The sequence below is a fragment of the Ammospiza caudacuta genome, chromosome 2 (assembly GCF_027887145.1).
Source record: "Ammospiza caudacuta isolate bAmmCau1 chromosome 2, bAmmCau1.pri, whole genome shotgun sequence".
Classification (NCBI taxonomy): domain Eukaryota; kingdom Metazoa; phylum Chordata; class Aves; order Passeriformes; family Passerellidae; genus Ammospiza; species Ammospiza caudacuta.
In genome coordinates, this window is record NC_080594.1 from 115,826,333 (window position 1) to 115,847,760 (window position 21,428).

Consider the following 21,428-nt stretch of genomic DNA (forward strand, 5'->3'; position numbering starts at 1 on the left):
GTCCTACAAGGGAGATTTGTTTTATCCAGCACATTCCTTATGTGGACTCCTTAGGTAGACTATGAATGGATCCCACTCTCCTACCAAAGGTTTAGACATTAAATTGCATGGTAAGAGATACTTGAAGAAACAGAACAGGAAACAGCTCGCTGAAGGAGGTGCCACATTATGTGAAGATCAGATCAAGGCCATAAACAGGAAGAATGAAGCTGGTAGAGGGTGGGTGTCGCACCACTTCCTTCAAAACAAGCAGAAGTCTTAGAGAAGAGCATTCTAGAAAATGTTTCCTTCAGCAGACAGCAGGTGCAGGGCCCGGGGCTTGCTCCTGCCCTGGCACCTCAGCTGTGCCAAAAGAGCTTTTCTGTGGGGCTGTGTTTAGGAACTGGCTCACAAAATAAAACCTCACTTTCTCCTTTTCCACTTTGGCCAAGTCATTTATAACCTGGGTGCCTTCTCAGAGCAGTTTACCACATGGCCTGACAAAATGACTTTCCTTGGAGCACTGAAGTTGACACAAAATAGTGCAGGTGGAAGGAGCAGCTGGCAGCATTTCTCAGTCTGGCTCCTCTACTGAAACCAGCAGATTTCAGTACCCCAGAGGGCAGGTGACAATATAAAACTTCTCAAATTTAAACACTGCTTGCCATGGGTTTGTTTGGTTGTTGTATGAATAGGCAGAGGCACAATGTTACCTCCATTAACTACAGTAAGTACAAAACAGCTGGGTTTTAAAAAAAAACTTATGTTTTCCTTTCTGTTAAATGCTCAGAGTTGTGTTGATGGTTTCTCACAGGTAGTGTGATACTCACCCAAGTGAGATACACCCAGGGGCTGTATCCTGCCAGAAAAATGAGAGTAACCACAGTGAAGATGAATGGAAAAAGAGTTTTCCTTCATTGTAACCTTGAGCAGTAGTACTCACCATCCAAAATAAGTAATAAAATACACAGGTTTGTAAGGTACACAGATTGGTAAAATATTTTTTTTCTAGATTTAGGCGAGACTTTACTAAATACATGACCATAACCTCCAGTGTACAATTCTGCAAAATAGTATTAAATTTTGACATTTTTCTGCTGTAACTAATTTTCTTTTTCTTTTCCCTCAGAGAAGATGGAGACAAAACTGCCATGTATGAAGAAACGTGGTAAAATTTAGGAAAAAGAACCACCTAAGCTACTTAGTGTTAAAAATAAGAGAAGTATGAAAGATAACACTCTTGGCTTTATTGGCTAGCAATCTGCTAAATGAAGTAAGAGAAAAAATGTTGCTGTATTCTGATATTGTGGGACAGACCAACTTTGGATGTTTCCAATGAACACTGTTCTTGCAGACTGCCATGGACTCCTCCCTTCTGTTTATTAATGTCATTGATAGCTGTGCCATCCCTGCTGGAGATTTCCACACAGATCCTCCTCTAAGAGCTAAAACGTGAGTGGACCCCACAGCAGAGAGAAGGGGAAGAGCTGTGGCCAGACTGGGAGAGTTCTGCAGGTCAGAAAAAGCATTTACTGCTGGTTTTGGGAGCGACTGCACCCACAGATCAGAAAACAACCCTCCAGTTTGTTTTGCCACAGGGGAGAGACTTTCCATTTTCCAGTGTGTGCTCCAGCACCTCCTCAATCCCACACATGCAGCTGGGAAGAGGTGATTTGCATTCCCAAGACAGCAAAATTAAATCACCATGCAAGGATTTCTACTCAGCCCAAAGTACTCCATATGCTTAGAATTTACAAAGGACGACAGAGGGTGAAGAGAAGTTTGTTTTGTTTTTAAATGAAGCACAGAAGAGGTTTGGGTACCTCAGTTCTCTCTCCTGCTCTATGGATAATTGCTCCAGATGCTAAGCGAATGGAGCTGGGAGGTGTCACGGATGAATTAACATGAACAAATACGAGTCCTGAACAAAGACTTGAAAAATTTCAGGTAGTTCAGCACAGCAATATTTTTTTAGCTATGATAAGTCACCCCACTGCTGCCAAGCCACAAGATGATGAACCAGTCTGGCTTCTTCTGGGGCTCATATTATCCATCAGCACAGACCTTCCTGGCATCTTTCAAACATTAGGCTTATCATATATATATGTTTTTTCCCCTCTGTACATATTACTGTGCAGCTGAACACTCTAGTGCATACAGTAATTTCAGAAGAATGGACATTTTATGTCCCAAGACTAATGTCCAGCTCCTCACATTAAGCTTGCCTCACCAGCTCCAGCCTGTTTTCCATCCAACACGAGCAACTGAAGTGGAACTTCCATTGCATCCATTCAGCCTAAAAAAGCTAAAAATACCTGCCTGGTATGTGCTCAGTCAGCCATGGATAATGCTGTATCCCTTATCTAAAATGACTAAATTTGCTTTTCAAGGAAAAGTGACCATCATTTTTTGGATATAAATAGAAAAAGTGAACAGTAAAAGACAACTATTTACTTAAAAGAGTATTTTAGAGAGCTGTCAGTAACTTTGTATGTCTCCTGTTTTTATCAAGTGTACCTTTTGTATATATATCCTGTTTTTATCAAGTGTACCTTTTGCATATATATATTATTATTCATCTTATTATTTCAAGCTATACTTTTGTTTTTAATACATTTCCATACATTTTAACATGAAATTAACTTTAACTTGAAACTTTTTTTCTTTCCCCAGAAACCTGATCACTCTCCCTCTGTTATCTGTCCCTGTTTGTTTATGCACAAAAAAATATTCTCTCATCTGGCGATTTAATTTGGAGCAGAAATAAGACATCAAATACTCAAAAAATTTAAAAAACCAAACCTCTAAGATTTAAAGACAGAAAATAAGGCCGTTCCTAAAATAAAAATGCCTTCAGCAAGTAAACACTTGCTACTGAGTCTCTGAGTACATTATACTCCCCGCACAAACAGTGCAAATCCACCTCTAGGCAAGGTTTTCCAGTCTTTTAATAAGATTTGCAATTTCTTGACAGCTCAATTTTTTTCCCAAAGACAGTGGGTGAATCAGGGTAAAGAATTTTTGCTTCATCTCAAGTCAAATATTTGTATGTACTTGTAGGCACCAAATGGGATCCTCCTTCATCTTTTCCCTTTGCTGTGTTGAGACAGATGAAAAGATAACATTTCTGTCAGAAACTGTTTGTTAACTACACATCACAACACACACTCCAGTGTAACTATTGTGTCAAACACCAGCATATGCATCTGCATGGCTCAAACTTCCACAATTTACTATGAAAAAAGTCAGCAAATTATCAGAATCATCAATCACTGTAGATATTTACCACCATCTTTTTGAAAAATTTAAAATGTAACTGGTCAACTGCCCCCATACACACACTGCATATTAACTTGAAGCATATCTTAAAATGCTGTTTGCAGCTTTACAGCTGGGTTATACAATCAGCCTGTGAGGACATCCCTCAGCATGTCTGTATTTTCATGGCTGTATTTTCATGACAAAGGCGTATTTAACAAGCTGCCACCACTCAGTGGCTTGCAGGAAGAGTCAGAAGCCACACAGAGCTGACCCTGGATGAGGATGGTTCAGCCAGTCCCACTCTCTGCTCATCAGAGGCTCTACCCAGCCCTTCAGAGTCCACAGCACATCTGCAGCCACAGCTGCACTTCTTTTGGGCAGGTTGAAATTACTCTGATTTTTCAAGCTGATTATTTTGCATTAGTAGCTGAAAAGATTCCATTAGGAGTTCAAAGAGAAAATTGAGGTCTCTTTGTTTAGAGCTGTGCACAAACATAAACTCCTATTGCTAGGTAAAAGTGAGACCCCAGCAGCCTCAGTTTTGTCTATCTCAAAGCAATGTTAGGAGCTGAAAGTGACACAGACACCCCTTCTTGTTGGCTTTTGTTGTTATCTTTTGAGTAATAATCTACTTTCTTATCTATTGTATTTGCAGGGTGCCCCGTGGCAGGAAGGAATGATGAATCTGACTCCATGTTCCCAGAAGGCTAATTTATTATTTTATTATACTATATTAAAGAATACTATACTAAACTATACTAAACAATACAAAAAGGATACTTACAGAAGGCTGAAAAGATAATAATGAAAACTCATGACTCTTTCCAGAGCTCTGACACAGCTTGGCACTGATTGGCCAATAAGTCAAAATAATTCACAGAAACCCAATGAAACAATCACCTGTGGGTAAAAAATGTCCAACCACATTCCAAAGCAGCAAAACACAGGAGAAGCAAATCAGATAATTATTGTTTTGCTTTTTCTCTGAGGCTTCTCAGCTTCCCAGGAGAAAAATCCTGGGTGAAGGGATTTTTCAGAAAATACGAATGTGACACTTTATCCCCTCCCAGTCCTGTCCCACTCACCTTCCCTCCCAGTTTACCATGCAGGTGGAAAGTCCATCTCCTACAATCTTCTGACAGGTTCAAAGTTCTCTCAAGTGCATCTGAGCTGGGTTCATCTTTCATCTGGAAAAGCACTTCTGGAAAGGTCTGGCAAAGCCTTTCCCCAGAAATCCACACTGCCAGGCTGGGGGAGCCACTTCCTCTGGACTTTTTGGATTACAAGTCTTTTTCAGGGCCTCGCCTTGTGCAAGGTATTCACCTGGATTTTGCAGCTACTTGTGCTGGCATCCACATAAGAAGCAAATGCTCTTTACACAGCTTTGAACAAGCCGTCCCAGAGAGGTTGACAATTTTTTTATGTCTTGGGTTGTTTTATTTTTAATTCATTCACCCCTTATCTACCTTTATTAAAAGAACAAAGGCAGAAAAGAAGCATGCTTCCACAAGCTTCATCTGAAGTATGGTTCTAGAGCAATAATTGTTGTTTTAGATATGCAATTTAGGACAATCTTTGGGTATTACAAAGACCAGATTCATTCTTTCATCTTTGTATTTATTTTTTGTTTAAGGTTTGGGTTTTTCAGCCTTTGATCTGTAACAAAGATAAGGGCTACCCAGCAAGAACATTTCTTATTGTTACTCTGTAAAGACACTTGATTGATTCATCCTTCTTCTGACTCATACTATTAACACAATAGCAGGGCTTGAAAAAGAAAGTCATCTTAAATAAGACAGGCACTTATCTTTCTACACAATCCTTAAGTCATTTGACTATACTTTTTAACAAAATAAAGAAAAAAAGTCTTTAATTTTTTTGCCATGTAGATAGTCAGCAAAGATTACTGATACTGGTTTTGGTCTCAGCACATACTGGACAAGATAGTTCAAGACTATCCATAAATATCAAAGAAATTACCACCTGTGCTGACCAAAGTTGTTTTCCCATCTTTTCTACAATTAAGAAGGAGCTAAAAATGTAGACTTACTTACAGAGGAGAATTACTGAGAACTGGTCAGAGAACCATCAGTCCTTTTTAATACCTGGACAACTATCTCCATTTAGCAGGAGGAAAAAAGTTAAAACGAAAACAAAATAATTGAATATATTTCAAAAGGCTATTTAATCCTGTATTGTAGAAACTGTTTATGTTCCTACAGTTTAGGACAGACAATTTCATTCTCCAGATACAAACAATTAATGGGGCTTGTTTCAACTTTTAGCTCTCTCTTCAAGGTAAGCAGATAGAAAAGGAAGCCAGGAATTAAATACTCAAAACAGAGGCATGATTTTCTCAAATTCTATGAGTGTTAGGCAGACAAAACAAACAAACAAAACCACCTCAAACCATCACTACTACTGAGACATAAGCAGACATCAACATTTTCTGGTTTGCAGACAGGGGTATGAACTATTCCAGTGGCAACCAAATGCCCAGGTAAAACTGGCTGGGATTTTCTCATGCCCTTTCCTTATACTTTCAAAATTCTTTCTTGGAAGCTCACGGAGGCCCCAAGAACTGAGCACACAGACTGACACACTGATTCCCAAAAGCTGGTTTAATGATGGGTGCAGTATATGAACCCTAAATTCCTCTGCCAACCAAAGTTTTCCTGTTGGTCAGGATGAGAAATCACCTTGTCCTTCTGGATCCTCTGTGGTTTGAGGAGGACTGTAACTCTCTACTTGTAGTTCTGCTCCCCTTACTTATTGCCACATTCTGCCTACCTAAAAGGTGGGGCAGGAAGGGCAAGATAAAATTATATTCAAAATTAACAGCTAAGAGGTTGTCTCTAAGGAAAACAAAACCACATACGATAAAAGTGAAGCTGAATGCCATGGTGATAATAAGAAAAACTATGACAAATCTTGGTAAACAATGGAAACATTTAGAAACTTTTTTTGTGTTTTGAAATAACTTATCTGACTCCCAGTGGCAACTCCCCAAGTTAATGTACACTCTACTGCTCTTACTGTCTTAAATGCTGGACAGTCCTGAACCATCTTGAACCAATTCTGAGCTTTTAGTATCACTTCCTGATACTGAAAGCTCAGAATACACAGCTATGGAACAACTTAAGACTATTCTAACAATAATTCAGAACTACTTTCAGAACATTTGAAAGAGATAGTAAGATCATGCAAGTAGAAACTATTTAAACTCTTGACAAGGCAGAATTCAAAGCTGAGGGCAGTTCACTCTCTGGCAAATCCAGGTGCACATTTCCTCTATGATCTATTAGTTAATCTAGACTGTCTAATTACTTAAATTTATTTTAACCTGAAATGATGTAAAAAGTTCTAATATTTCTCACTTAGCTCTATTATTCCCATTATTATAACTGCTCTAATATATGGTCTAACTCTGTTTTGCTGTGTTTGCCTTATAGAAAGCATTTACAACACACTCCACAGAGCAAGTCCTACCTACATTTTAAATACTTAAGCTTTTACTCTAGTGGCAGCCTGACACAATGCAACCAACTGATTGAAAAAAGACCTTAAAAATTCTCTTCTGTGCAGATTGCTATTGATAGTAATGTCACAGATTTCCACCAAAGATCAGGTCATGCAAACATGAGTGATGTTTTTTGGATAAGTCTGCAAAGAGCAGGTGAAACCATGCCAGGTTTTCTATTTGGATGCTGCTGTCCAAATGTGGATTCCTGAACTGTTGTGTCAGGATTTCAACCTCACAAGCACACAGGCACACATATCTACATACACCCTGCCTTGCTAACTCAATACAGATGAGCTCCAAAGGGAGCCTCACTTAACTGGTTCAAAAAACTAAAGTAAAAAAAAAGAGAATAGGAAATAAAAGCATGCCAGACTTGCACCCATCCTCAAGAACAGATACAGGTTATTTTCATGGCTATATAAAAACAATATAAGAGAAAGACTCAGGTTTGTGATTCTCTTCATAAAGAAAAGCAAAGTGACACTTTGGGGCACCTTGCCCCATCTGATGTTCTAGCAAAACCAGGCTTTAGGTAACTTTCCAATGAGCACAACTTCACTAAGGGCTGCCTACATAGGATTTGCAAGTGCAGCCAGCAGTGGCAGGAGTTTGGCTGCTCCCCAAGTAAATTTCTTTTCCTCCCACTCCAGAAACTTCTTGTTACACTATTCACTGAGAAATACTACAGAGTGCGAGTGCAACAGCCTCCTGAACAAAACCCAGCTACACCAACAACAGGGGTTTTTTAACTCCAGCAGTATTTTATGCCATCATAGCCAAGGAACTAAAAACACTCTCCAGGAACCCATTTGCCAAGTTACACAGCTCACTTGCCACAGAAAGGTTAAGCTACAGAAAAGTAAAGAAAACCTTTGACAGAGAATTAGAATGGAGAGAGAGAACAGCTTAAGAGACTGGAGGTTTCTGGAATAAGTACTGCTGCATTCTCTTCTGCTACACAGAAATTGAAGGGAGAAGCACAATTTCGAGATCATTTTGCTAGGAAAGGAAGGACAGGTGACCTGCAGCTCATGATCACATTTTTGGCCTGGAGCTCTACATACTCGTATTTTTCCACAATATTCGGATTACACACGTACATCACCCTTCACCACACATTAATTTTTAAGAGACTTGGTTACATTATAACTGGATGGTGCTTTGGGGGTGTGCCAGTGGCTTGTTGCAGACCTGATCTCACTTGCATCATTTATCAGAGTACATCATCTCTCCTGTCTAGTCAAATGAGCTACACCATTTGTAAGCACACGCCAAGATAACCGATGTCACACACAGTGTGCACTGGTAATGAGGCTCTTAGAGAGCTCCACACCGACATTCCTGTTTAAAGGCACAAAGATCTCCCGATGGGCAGGCCCAAATCCGCCCTTTAGGACACAGACCCTCCACAGGAGCCAACAGTGCGATGTGCAAAGGTCCGCCCGATGTTTTCCCAGCACCGGCGAGATCCAAGCAAACAACTCCGAAGGCAGCACATGACAGGTACGAAGGCCAAGATCCAATTACACCTCCAGCCCCGGGCCATGTCAGGCAGCTCCTCTGGCCCTGCCTGCCACACGCATTAAGTGGCCCCTACACCCCACTACACCCTCCCCAGACCATCCGGGCTGGGGGATCTTCCAGTCTCTGCCCCTGAGGGCCGGCGGGGTTTAGCTGGGTGCCAGCACAAGGACACCGCTGCCCCGGGTCCCCGACACGGGACACGGCGATCACCCTGCCTTAAGAGCAGCAGCCCCGGCTGGCTGCCCCTGCTGGCGGCAGCGCAGCCGCCCTCAGCCCGCAGGCAGCGAGCAAACCCATGGGCAGCACCCCCGGCTCGCCTCCCCGGGCACAGCCCGCCGTGCCACAGCCCCCGGAGGAGCTGCGTTAACGGGAGCGGCGCGGAGCCGGCGGGAGGCGCAGCCGCAGCGGCCGCGGGGTGCGCGGAGCCCCGGGACGGGCACTGCCGCCGGCAGCGGAGCGGGCGGGGAGGGCGCCCGTGCGGGCATCTCCCCGCCGTGCCCTTCCCTTACCCCGGCTTGGCAGGAGCCGCTTGGGCACCGGAGCTCGCCGGGCAGCGCTGCCGTCACGCCGCCCGCCCGCAGGGAACAGCGGCGGAGGGAGAGGAGGAGGAGCAGGTCCGCGCCCGCTCACCTGCAGGGGGAAGGTGGCCGCCTTGTTGCCCACGTAGCCGCGGACGACGTGGCTCTGGATGGAAAGCACCCGGCACTCCGGCTCCATGGCTGCGCCGCGCGCGCCTGCCCGCGCCGGGCCGAGCTGGCGGCGCCGGGAGCAGGAGCGGGGGGCGGAGCGCGGACGGCGTGACGCGCTCGCCCTGCCCGCCTGTCACACACCCCCTGCCGCACGGAGGCGGGCGCCGGCCGGCTCCCAATGGCCGCCTGCCGGCGCGCCCGCTGCCCGGGGCTGTGGAGGGGACACGGCTCCCTGCACACCCACCGGCGTCACGCGGTCACGCTCCCCGCGGCCGCCCCGCCCGGCCGAGCCAACGGCACCGAGCGCCGGGCCCGGCCCGATCCGCCCCGGGCTCGGACACGGCGGGAGCGGCGAGCGCCGCGCCCCGGCACTGCGGGCGGCGCGGGATGGGGCAGGCTGGAAGGGACCGCGCTGGGTCACCAGGTCCGGCCTCCTGCTGAGGCAGGGCCAGCCCGGAGCACTGGCACAGGGTTGCTACCGTATGGCTCTGGAATATGTCCAGTGAACATGATAGCCTTCCATACTTTGTCTGCCCAGTCACTGCCCAGTGAAGTTCTTCCTCATGCTCAGGTGGAACTTCTCACCATTAGTTTCTGCCCGTCGCCTCCTGTCCCCTTGCTGGGCACCACCAAGCAGAGCCTGGTCCATGCTTTGACAGCCCCCATTTAGATATTTATATCCATTAATGAAGTCCCTCTCAGTGGTTTCTTCTCAAACCTGAGCAGGCCTCAGCCTTTCCTCATAAGAGAGATGCTCCAGTCCCCCACTCGTCCTCATTGCCCTCTACTGGAAGTGCTCCAGGAGCTCCTGTCCTGAGGAGCCCAGAACTGGACACATTAAAGGACCATTTTCTACCTGAAAAGAGACTGTAGTCAGGTGGGGGCCAGTCTCCTCCCCAGGCCTACAGTGAGAGGACTAGAAGAAGTGGCCTTAAGCTGAGGCAGAGATGAGACAGATTTTTTCACAGTTTTAGGGTGCTCAAATATTGGAATAGGTTGCTCAGGGAAGTGGTGGAGTTACCATTCCTGCAGGTGTTTTAGAGACATCTGGATCTGACATTGGGTGATGTGGTTTAGGAGTTACGGTGGTAGAGTGGGGTGGACAAACCATGCTCCCCTGTGCCATGCCATGACCCACCCACAGTTGCCCACATCCCACTGGGAAGCCAGGACTGGCACAAACTCCCACCTGTGTGACAGCTTCCCTTCCCTGAGTGTTCAGAAAGCCTTGTGGAGCCACAGATGCCACCTGTGACAGCCCCACAGGCAGCAGTGCCTGGAGGTGGCACAATGGCCCAAGCTGTGGGTGCCCTGACGGAGCACCACCCTTGCAGCTGGGTTCTGAAGTGACTGCAATTGTGTGTTATTGACCCAAAAGCAAAAAAACCCTTCAGAGAGCTGCCAAAGAGTAAAAGAAGATGTATGCGTTGGCTGAAAAGTGCTACAATACATCAAGACTCTGCTGAGAGTCTTGGTAATGTGTTTGGGAATTTCATCTTCCTCTGGCCATTTGTCATTATTGACCATCACAGCTCCAATCACAGCTCACAACAAGAAATGGCACCTGATGCCTCTTGTTCTTCTTCATGGATAGCTTTGAATTGACTCTTGAAATAGTGTGATTATTTCTTAAAAATGTGAAAGAGTATTTTCTTCATCATAAGTAATCTGTTGGAAAATGACAGAACATACTGTTCTCTCTTCAGTTGTCACTTGCATTAAAAAACTTAGGGCTTATTCTAGGCTGGCCTTACAACTGCTGCTTCAGCACTTCAATACATAATTTTTTTTAATTGCAGAGATCACTGCATCTCCATAGAGGGCCAGAGGAATGAATTATCTGCATCAGGTACATTCCCGCTCCTCTAGCTTAGAGGACAATTGTTGGAATACAGATTTTTTCCCCCTTTTCTCTGGTTTTCATCCTTTGCTCAGCATTAGTGCTCATTGCACCACTTTGACCTTGTAAGCAAAGATACCAGCTCTATGCAGGATTGCTACTTTCTTCCTAATATTCTGAAATGTCCAACAAATTAAGGATTAAGGAGTAGAACCTGCATGCACAGGATGTGTGTGACTCAGTATCCAGCCCTAACATTTTTCAGAGTATGGGGGATTCTATATCTCCATACCCTAAAAAAGTTGCCACAAGCAAAACAAAGGCCAGAAAACAATTCTCCTTCCCTTCCAGAAAGCTGCTAATCTAAAGGTGAATACACAATTTCTGAGCAGTGTTTTTTTTTTTTACAGACTTTGCTATATTTATTCTTTAAGAAGTCAGGCCTCTCCCTCATAAAAAGGACTGTGTGTCTCAGAAAAAAAGTGAAGATAAGCTCCAATTTCATAGTGATTGTGCTTCCTACTGCGCTATCCTTCTCAAAAAAATAGCTCCCAGGTACTCCTCCAAATTTGGGGATTACTCAGACTGTTCAAGGAGTAAATAACTGTTCAATGGATGACAGAAAGATTCATTAAGAGAAAAAGAAAAAGGCAGGGCAGGTTAGATTAAAATGTCAGCAATGAGCAGCTGTTCTCAGCTTCCCACAACAGCTGCTGCTGTAAAACTGCCTGGATGATGCTTCCTCAAGCTCCTGGCCTCTCCATGGACTGGGCATAGAGTTATACAGTTTATTTTCTTTAAGGTAACCTGACCTCTCAAACCGGATCCCCTTGGTCAGAGCAGAACGTTTGCTGGAAATAATGAAATTTGAGGAGTTTATCAGAATTTGATCAAGGAAGAGTATAGTCCAAAAGACTACTGTTTATCAACAACTGGCAATCTTCCACAAATATTCCTCCTATGCTCTCCTCCTGCAACTCACCTAAATGTTTCTCACATCTCCCTCACTCTCTGCTCAGCCTGGCAGTGCACCACAAACACACCCTGTGGCAGACCTGAGGCAAGAATACACATGAGAGTTGCCCAGAGCAGTTCTGGAAGATGGACATCTTTCCCTGCGCTCCTTGCTCCTGGGCAGACAGGACAAACATCCTTCTGGGCCAGTTTGCACAGGCTGCTGCCTTCCTACATCTGTCTTGTTACCCTTTGGAATTCCAGCTCACTATGCATGAAGAAATTGTGAGATTGCAGTGATTAACAAGCTTAGCATGGGTCTACAATGTCACAATATTGCAATAAAGGTCATCACCTTTTGGATTGCATAAACAACAGCAGAGTCTGCCAGATATGAGAAACCATCCTGGACTCCTCCAGTCATGCTCAGCACTGGTTGGGTCTCTGGGGAAGTGCTGCCAAGTTTTTGGGTGGTGTTTTATTCAAAATGGAACAATGGCACAGTGCAAGGGGCTGTGAGAAGGGTCCAAGGCTCAGGACACACAGCCAAGGAGGAAATGGTTTCTTTAGTTTAATGAAAGCTCAGCTCTAATCACAGCCTTCAAATACATACAACACAGAGCTGGGAGGGAGCAGAAGGGAATAAACAAATTTCCATAATGGAGGCCTTGCTGCCATTATGAAAGGGATTATGAAAAACACAGGAAGAGATTGCTTTAAAAGATTGAAGAGGTTTCATTTTCAGTTTGTTTGTTTTTCATATCTACTGGAAGAAATATTTTATAAATATTGATAACTATGTGTAAGTTTGTTTTGGAACAGTTGACTTTATCTGACAAGGTCTCCTGAAGCCCAGATTTTTGATATAAGCACAATGGGAAAGATATGGGCGTGCCAAGATTATGATCCACTGAGCTTGATAGAAGATGCATAGAGAGAGGGCCTTAAATCAGATTTTGTGGATTGTGTATGGATTCTATAAATCATCATAAATGTGACAGAAAATAAAATAATCATGGTTATGTGAAAACAGTATCAATACCCACTTCTTTCCTCAATAACTCTTGAAGGTGGAAGAATTGAACCATCAGAGATTAATAATTAGAATCATATAATCTTTTAGATTGGAAAAGACCCTTAAGATCATATAGGCCACCACTAAATCATGTCCCTAAGCACCACATCATAGCTCTTAAATACCTCCAGGAATGGTAACTCAGCCACAAGCAGCCAGTTTCAGTGCTTAACAACCCTTCCAGTGAAGAAATTTTCCCTAATACCTGTCTAAACCTCCCCTGTTTCAGCTTGATGCCTTTTCCTGTTGTCCCGTTTCTTGTTATTTGGGAGAAGAGACCAACCTCCCCTACAATTTCCTTTCAGGCAGTTGTAGAGAATGATAAGGTCACCCCTGAGCTTCCTTTTCTTCAGGCTGACCGCCCTCAGTTTCCCCAGCTGCTCCTCACAGGGCTCATGTTCCAGACCCTTTCCCAGCTCCAGTGAACAGTGTACCAGTCCAAGCCAGGTTTTTTCCAGAAGAATTCTGTGGGAAGTGGTGTCAAAGGCTTTGCTCACGTCTAGACAACATCTAATTGTGCATTCCGGAGTCAGCTGGATTTAAGATACTAATGTTTGTTTTTCAGTTGAATATTTGCTAAGACAGATTGTAAAGTACCAATTTATGATTGTGATAATTGCCATAAAGTATTAGCAACATTTGATGTAGGAGGCCACTGTTATGCTTGTTTCATGCCAAATTTTCCCTTGGCCTCATTAAAGTGGTTAACTTTGTCAGGAATTGTCAGTATTAAAGGAAAACACGATCAGAAGATCAAGTGGGCTGTGTATTCACTTACATTTTGACTCAAACCTGTTCTCTGTCACTGACTTGCCAAAGCTCCATGTGTTCTGAGCATTCTTGCCTCCAAATGTCAGGCCCAGTCTTGCAATCCTCACATCCATTGTTTTACTGAGGTAAATGGAACTGCTGGTGGGATAGCACCCAAGGGGCTGGGTGTCCAGGTGTCACTGTCATATTTTCTGGAAAATCCCTTCCCTAGGATTTCTTCTCCTGGGAAGCTGAGAAGCCTCAGAAAAGAATGTAAATAATAATTATCTGATTTGCTTCTCCTGTGTTTGCTGCTTTGGAATGTGGTCTGGACATTGTCTACCAACAGGTGCATGTTTGAGTGGTTTCATGTGAATTATTTTTACTTAATGACCATCACTCTTCAGCTGTGTTGGACACTGAAGAGTCAGTCACGAGTTTTTATTATTCATTCTTGTTAAGCCTTCTGCCTGTGTCCTTTCTTTAGTATAGTTTTAGTACAGCATTCTTTAATATAATATAAGTACATAAAATAATAAATCAGCCTTCTGAGAACATGGAGTCAGATTCTCATCTCTCACCTCGTCGTGGAAACCCCAGCAAACACAACATCCAGGTGAGAGACAGGTCAGTGATAAAAAAGTTCTGTTTAAAATACTCCATTGCTGTGACAAGTTGCCACAGCTGAACAGCACTATCTAGCATGGCATTCTTGATCCTTATCTCCTTCAGAAACTGAAAATACAGCTTTTTTATTGAAACATGCAACACCACTGTGCTGGGCAATTCTAAGCTAAAGCACTCCTTAGTCTGGTACAACTCCCCATAGCTATACACAAAATATTTTGGCTGGTGCTGATGTCTGCATATATTGGTTCCAGTGTCCATGAAATAAAATAGTCAAAGTTAATGAAAACCAGGAAGCCTCCTTTGCTTGGCTAAGGGAGCTAAGGTTCTTTGTATTAGCTTGCAGTTTTGTCCTGAGTGCTCACGCTTGCACCCTCAGGAGCCAGTTCTATTGCACTCAGTATCCACTACCTAACACTGGGGAAAGGAACTCATTGTCAGGAGTTTAATTCCAGTTGTCTCTTTCTGTCCTTGAATTATAATAACTATAATTCATATCATTTAAGGGGTAGCCAGGTAAGTGGAAATACCCCTTTGTCAACAAGTGTATTTCCAGCAGCAGAGCAGAATCTGGGAAGCAAAGATGTAGGAGATGCAAGCAGTTATGGGGTGACACAGTACAACATGTGTCAGGATACCAGCTTTAGAGAAATGCATACAAATGTTTTTGTTCTGCTTCATTTTTAAGGCAGTTTCGGGGAAAACATGAAGAAATTGATGATATTTCATTGCCTTTAATTCTTTGATTTCACAGACACTTCTATACCTGTTTTTTCCTATTTAACCTTGAAAATTGTTTGACTTAGGGTCAGAAATTCTGCACACACTGCATATTTGTTTTATGAAACCTGATAACAGCTGGAAAAGACCAAGGCCTTCCCTGGCAATGGGAATAAACCTCTCAGTCATGAACTGCATCTCTCAGCAGTTTGTCCTGTGTGTGTCTTGCATCACATGCTGTCGTCTTGCAGTCATGAGTCACTTGCTCAGCTCCCACTGCTCAGGATATCAGCTTGGCAAAGCTGCACAGATTATTCCCTGGGGAAATGTGCACACAAAGCAGTGGGGAGCCAGGCCACTGCAGTGCTGGAAACAGAACAGATTTGCATTTGAGTTTTCAAGCTGCAGGGTGTACATGCTAAGTTGACTAATACCACATCTATTTCTAGTCCTGTTACCTGGGTAATGGTGATTTCATTTTGTTCTTTTCCTTCAGTGGTTACAAAGAGATTTTCTACTTTAAATTAACCTTTAAAAATCTGAATGAAATACAGTAAGTTGAGACACGAGCTACATAATTTTTACAGCTGTTGTAATTTTTCACTAATTAGCAAAATAGTAGTAATAGAGGACAGATTTCAGGAGTCTGAGAGAGGCTGGTTCTGTCCCAGGCTGGAAATTCCTTCTAATTTGCTCTTGTTTTTGTCTGTGTTATTAGGGGACAACCCTCCCTACTCTTGTCACTTTGACCATTGTAATTAGTAGCAAAGTCTAACCTATGTAGTTCTGAAAGTTTCCTGGGTTTTTCTCCTTAGAACAAAAATAAAATGGTAGAATTAAATCAGCAGACATTATTAGGATTTAATACCAAACTTTGAAACTTGCATTCTCAATGATTTTTCTCCAGGACAACTATCAACCTCTACAATTAAATAAGCTAAACCGATAAAAAAGATACAAAAATTGCAGGAGATAAATGGGCAAAAATGAAGAGTTGTCATCTGGTTCTCGCAGATATTTGAGCTGTCTAACATTATCAGCAGCAGTGGCAGGTTCCTTGGGCAGATTACATCATTGTCCACAGACAGTTAGAGATAATCAGCAAAAATGTGTGCGCAAGCCCTGAACATGCCAGTGGCCAACTGCAAATTCCTGTGCCTGGCATTACAATGCAATACAATACTTTCTACTCTTGGCAAGCAACTCTGTACAGCTCAGGCCCTCAGTGGCCAATTTTGCAGCTTGGGAACAGCAAAGCAAGTCTTACCCTCTTGCCAGAACAGGTTCCCAAGCAGATTTCTAGGGGAGAAAGAGTTGGCTGGAAGGCAGTACAGACCTTGTGAGTGATTCCTATCAAAGGGGCTAATTAAAGAGTTGAAGGCTTTATTTTCAGAAATAAAATTATTCCATGACAATATTCTGCAAAGGCAAGTACACATTATTGGATTAGACAAGTGTTTACAGTTCAAGCCTTAATTTTATAGTAAATGTCTCCCAGATGTTTATCATAGTGGCAAAGCCTATAAAAACATGGGGCAGCACTTGATGGAGATCTGCTCCCTAAACTGAGACTGGAATTCATTTTCCTGAAGGGCCTAGCTCTTGGCACTTCCAAGTTTTTTCACAGACTTGTCTCAGCGAGGTAGGATTTAGTCAGGAACTCTCTCCCCATCCCCATTCCTTGCTAAAGAGCAAAATCTCCTTGTAGAGAGCTATGTTAGTATTGTATCCTCCTTTGAGTATGATCACTGAGAGGGTCCAGGCTGGAACCTCACCAAACCTTCACTGACTGAAAGCATTCAAAAGCAGAAGGGAACTCTAATGAATGACACACTCACAAATCTTACTGGACTAAGAGAAGTCTGGCTTTTTTGTCATTAAGAAGATCTTGAACAATTATTTCAACCTTTTCCTGTTCAGTTTAATTCTTTATTTCACTGACCTAGTATGCATGTTTTTGTGCTGCTCTGCCCACAGGAGAGCTGTGAGTTTGGAGGGTGAGCTGTTCTGCGGATGAGGAATTGGCTGGATGGACGCAGGAGTCGTGGGCAGTGGCTCCATGTCCAGCTGCAGGCTGGGATGAGGGGTGTGCCTCAGGGCTCTTGCATGGCTTCCCCAGTGGCACAGACAGTGGATCCAGCTCACCCTCAGCACATTCGCAGGGGATGTTAAGCTGAGAAGGGGAGGTTGCACTATGGAAGCATGGGACCATGCAGAGGCACCTGAGCAAGCTTGGGAAGTGAAAGCACAAGAATCTCACGAGGTTCAACAAGGCCAATGGCAAGGTGCTGCACCTGGGGCAGTCCCTGAGTCACAGAATTATCAAGATTGGAAAAGACCAGCAAGACCATCCAATTCCATCATCATCCCAACAGCACCATCACCACCCCTAAAGCACATCCCGAAATACCACATCCATCCAGATGGCTGGGCACAGGGGTCGGTGCCATGGCGATGTGAGCGTGGAATAGGTGTGGTGGGCACAAGTGTGAGAGTGCAGAGGGTGTGTGCAGAGCAGGAGTGTGAGCACAAGTGGGGTGTGCAAGCAGGGCACCGTGGTGGGTACAAACAGGCAAAGCCCCATTGCAGACAGCTGAAGCAGCACTGCAGTGGGAGTGTACAGGGCACCACTGGGAACGTGCAGGGCACTGCCCTGAGCTTTGGAGGTACTGGAATATCCAGAGCTGCAGTTGGCAAGGCCACCTGAAAGCCTCTGGAGAAGGACTGAGGGACAAACCAAGGGAGAGGGTGTTACTGTGGGAGGCTGCTCTTGGCCACCCAGCCAGCAGGTCAACACCAGCAAATGATTGTTTAAGGAACCAAGGGACACCTCCAAACCAGCTGCCCTTGCCCCTGTGGGGGAACTCAGCTTGCCAGGTGCTCACTGGAACACCACACAGCTGGGCCCAGCAGCCCCAGGAGGTTCCCCAAACACCTGGACCACAACTCCTCGCTGCAGGGGCTCGGGGGCAGCTGGCAGAGGCGCCCTCTGGGATCTGGTGCTCATTCCCAGAGGGGCTCTCGTGGCTGCTGGGGGATTGTCTGGGCCACAGCGACCGCGCAGCCGCCGAGTTTCAGATCTCTGCTGCTCTGCCCGCGCCCGGCTGGCTCCGAGATGGGCCGGGCACAGCTGAGCCTGCCTGGAAAAGCAGCAGCTTTTATCCATGTGGCCATGGCAAAGCTGCTGTGCCAAAGGGATCCTTTCACCCCGTGTGCAAGAAGCCAATCCCCACACAGAGTTCAGCTATTTCCTTTATTTACAGTTCTGCACAGGAGGAGCTGCTGGGTGGCAAATCCACAAAGGCAGCACAGCAACTATCAAAACTTTTAACTATTTATACATTTTAGTGAACAAAGGCATTCGTGCTCATTGGCTACCAGTTATATGGTTCTCTCACTGATTTCACATATTATTTCCTTTTAAAATTATTTTAACATTGTTATAGTATAATTACAAAATACTTATATATTATATTCATATATATGCACTATATAATGTTCTATATCATATATACATGATAAATATTATGATATTCAAAATATAATCATTATGAAAAGTAGATGTAGAGGTATTATAAATATTAAATAATATGGAATATTTAATTTGTATGTTATAATAATGTTTTTGCTATTTCTTACATATTAATATAATAGTTTCTGTTATTCTGTTAGCTATTATTATTAATTGTAATTTATCATTAGCTAATATGAATATCATGATATTTTCTTCTACTGGATATTAGATTTCTTTGCTTCTTAATTCTAACCAATCTTTCTCTATGCTCAGTCTTTTTTTTCTTCTGAAGAGGTTCCTTTATGTGGTATTCACATTCTGTGAACAGAGACATAATTCTCTCCCCCAGGATTTTTCCTGGGGAAGGCAGTGAGAACCTCAGAGAATAAAACAATTCTTATCTCTATTCATTGCTCCTGTTGTTTTGCACATATGGAATGTGTTATGGAGATTGTTTACGCAAAGTGATTTGTTAACTGGATACCAGTGAAGGTTGTTTTGATTCCTTGGCCTATTGGGTCAAAGCCATGTCGACTGTCTGAGACAGTCACGGGTTTTTCTTTAGTATCTCTTTAGAGTAATATTCTGTAGTATAGTATAGTATCTTTTTAGTATGTAATTTAGTATAGTATTAGTGTAATACAGTATAGCTTAATAAAGCAATTGTTCAGCCTTCTGAATCATGGAGTCAGAGCACATAATTCCCTGGCTGGGGGATCGCCTGTTTCTACAGTACTTTTTTCTCACTGGGTTTCTGGTGTCACTGGGCCAGGAGTTGATGGTTGCTGTCTCCCTGTGCCAGAAGTACCTTTTACCCAGCTGGAGCTGATTTCAGCACAGTTGCTGGGTTGGCTTTATGAGTTTTGTCCTTATCTGGGAAGTTGTGCCAAATGTCCTTGTGGCTGTCACTCTGCATCCTTGGTGTCCCCGCTGAGCGGGAGCTCCTTCTCTCCAGGCTTTGTGCCCCTGCCCTTGGCTCTGACATGGCTGGTGCCTCTCAAGCCCTAAGCCTCAGCCAGGCCATTTTCCCGATGAGGAGCGATGTCCCTGAGCCCTGGAACATCACAGGCAGCCCGTGTGGCACTGGGTAGGCTCTGGGCCTGCGGGACCGGGCCTGGCGCTGGCAGCGGGCACTGATTGTCCGGCTGTGCCCTCAGGCAGGGCCAGCAGAGCAGTGCCCGCAGCGCCCGCCTGAGGCGGGACGGGCGTTTCTTGGGGGGAGCCGGCTGCTCCCTGAGGGCCTGGGGTCCCTGGGCAGCTGAGGGGCCTGGGGGGCTGCTGGGGCTGTGCAGGGCAGGGCCCCGGCTCTGTGCCCCTGCTGCCTTCACCTGCTCTGCCAAGGGAGCTGAGGGGTCTGGGGGGCTGGTGGAGCTGTGCGGGGCAGGGCCCTGGCTCTGTGCCTCTGCCGCTTTCACCTGCTCTGCCAAGGCAGGAGAAGCTGCTTCCTCTGCCCAGTCCTGGGGAGCAGTGTCAAGGTCCTGTAGGAGCTGTGGGTACTTGGGGTTGATCCAAATAGTGTGGATGGTGATGCATTCCAAGTCCTTCTGTGACTCCTTTTTGTCACTGTCATCTCTCTCTTGGGACAACTTTGGGTATCGTCTGACTTCTCCTTCGGACAGCTCTTGGTCAATGGAGTGTTCCCATTGGGGAAACATTTTGTTGCTGTTGTTTTCTTCTTGCAGCAGCTCTTGGATTCTCATGTCCAGCCATTTGGATAGCTCTTGGTGTCTCTCAAATTCCTGGTGACACAGGTCTGGGTGTATCTCACCCTCTGACAGCTCCTGGTCTCTTTTGTCATCCTGCTTGTACAGCTCTTGGACATTCACATCTTGCTTTTGGGAGGGCTCCTGGCGTGTCACAACTTCCCCATTGGACAACTCTTGGTCTCTCTCAAATTCCAGTTGAGACAGATCTTGATATTTATCTTCCCTTTGGGACAGCTCTGGGACACTCTTCTTTCCCCAGTGGGCCAGTTCCCAGCCCACATAGGGTTCCCTCTCTCTCTCCTTCCTGTCCAAGTCCCACTCTACAGTCTGTGGCCCTGGCAGCTCTGAACCCCCTACTGCCCCCTGCCCCTGCTCCCTGAGGGCTTCCAGCCACCCAGGGCAGGGGCTGAGGGGGCACACAGGGCTGGGGGAGAACCTGGGGCTGTGTGGAGCAGGGCTTTGGCTCTGTGCCGTGGCTGTGGGGGAAGGAGGCGACTGCCTTGGCACATCAGGGGCTACAGGGCCCTGTCCTCCAGGCAGCTGCTCTCCAGCCTCATGCCAGCTCCCTCCATCCCCTCTCCCTCCATGGCTGGCCATCACCTGGGGTTTCATGCGCCGGCCCCGTTGCTCCGTGGCAGGGGAGGAGTTGGGGTTCACCTCCTCTGTGAGCGGCTCTGTCGTGCTCTGCCACAGAAGCGCTCAGGGGAGCTGCTGCCTCCTGGCAGAGCGGCTCTGCTGGGACTGGGCACCCCAGGGCTCTGCGCCCCTCAGACACTCTAAGGCACCCCTCAGACACCCCTCTGGCAGGACAGGGCTCTGCCATGTCACAAGGGCTTCTGGGTGCCACCATGTCCTGCATCACCACAGGCCCTGGCACCACACACCTGTGTCACAAAGGGCCACACCCCACATCCCTTCAACTGCTGACCCCACTGGAACTGGCATGGAGCAGCCCCTGACGTGCCCAGGCCCCTGTGAGGCTTTGGACAGGTCCCACACGACAGCCCCATCCCCACCCCGCAGAACCCTGGCTCTGGAGGCTCCTCAGGGATGGAGGAGCTCCAGATGGACCCAGCCAGGGAGCTGTGGGCAGTGGCTCCATGTCCAGCTGCAGGCTGGGATGAGGGGTGTCCCTCAGAGCTCTGCCTTGGCCCCAGGGCCCTTGCATGGCTTCCCCAATGACAGAGAGTTGGCCACAGACTGCAGCTGTTTCAGTTTCAGAATTTCAGAGCTCTGCTGCTTTCCCTGGCCACTCTGGCTCCCACA

At 45.5% G+C, this 21,428-nt stretch overlaps 1 protein-coding gene across 1 annotated transcript in view; it reads right to left on the reverse strand.

The window, feature by feature from the left end:
• Positions 1 to 9,039, reverse strand: part of PDXK (pyridoxal kinase) — a 47,115-nt gene extending 38,076 nt beyond the window's left edge. The window contains exon 1 of the mRNA XM_058800102.1: positions 8,918 to 9,039. Coding sequence (XP_058656085.1) covers positions 8,918 to 9,004 — 87 coding nt within the window. The 5' untranslated portion in view covers positions 9,005 to 9,039. The remainder of the gene's footprint in view (positions 1 to 8,917) is intronic.
• Positions 9,040 to 21,428: the final 12,389 nt, after the last annotated feature.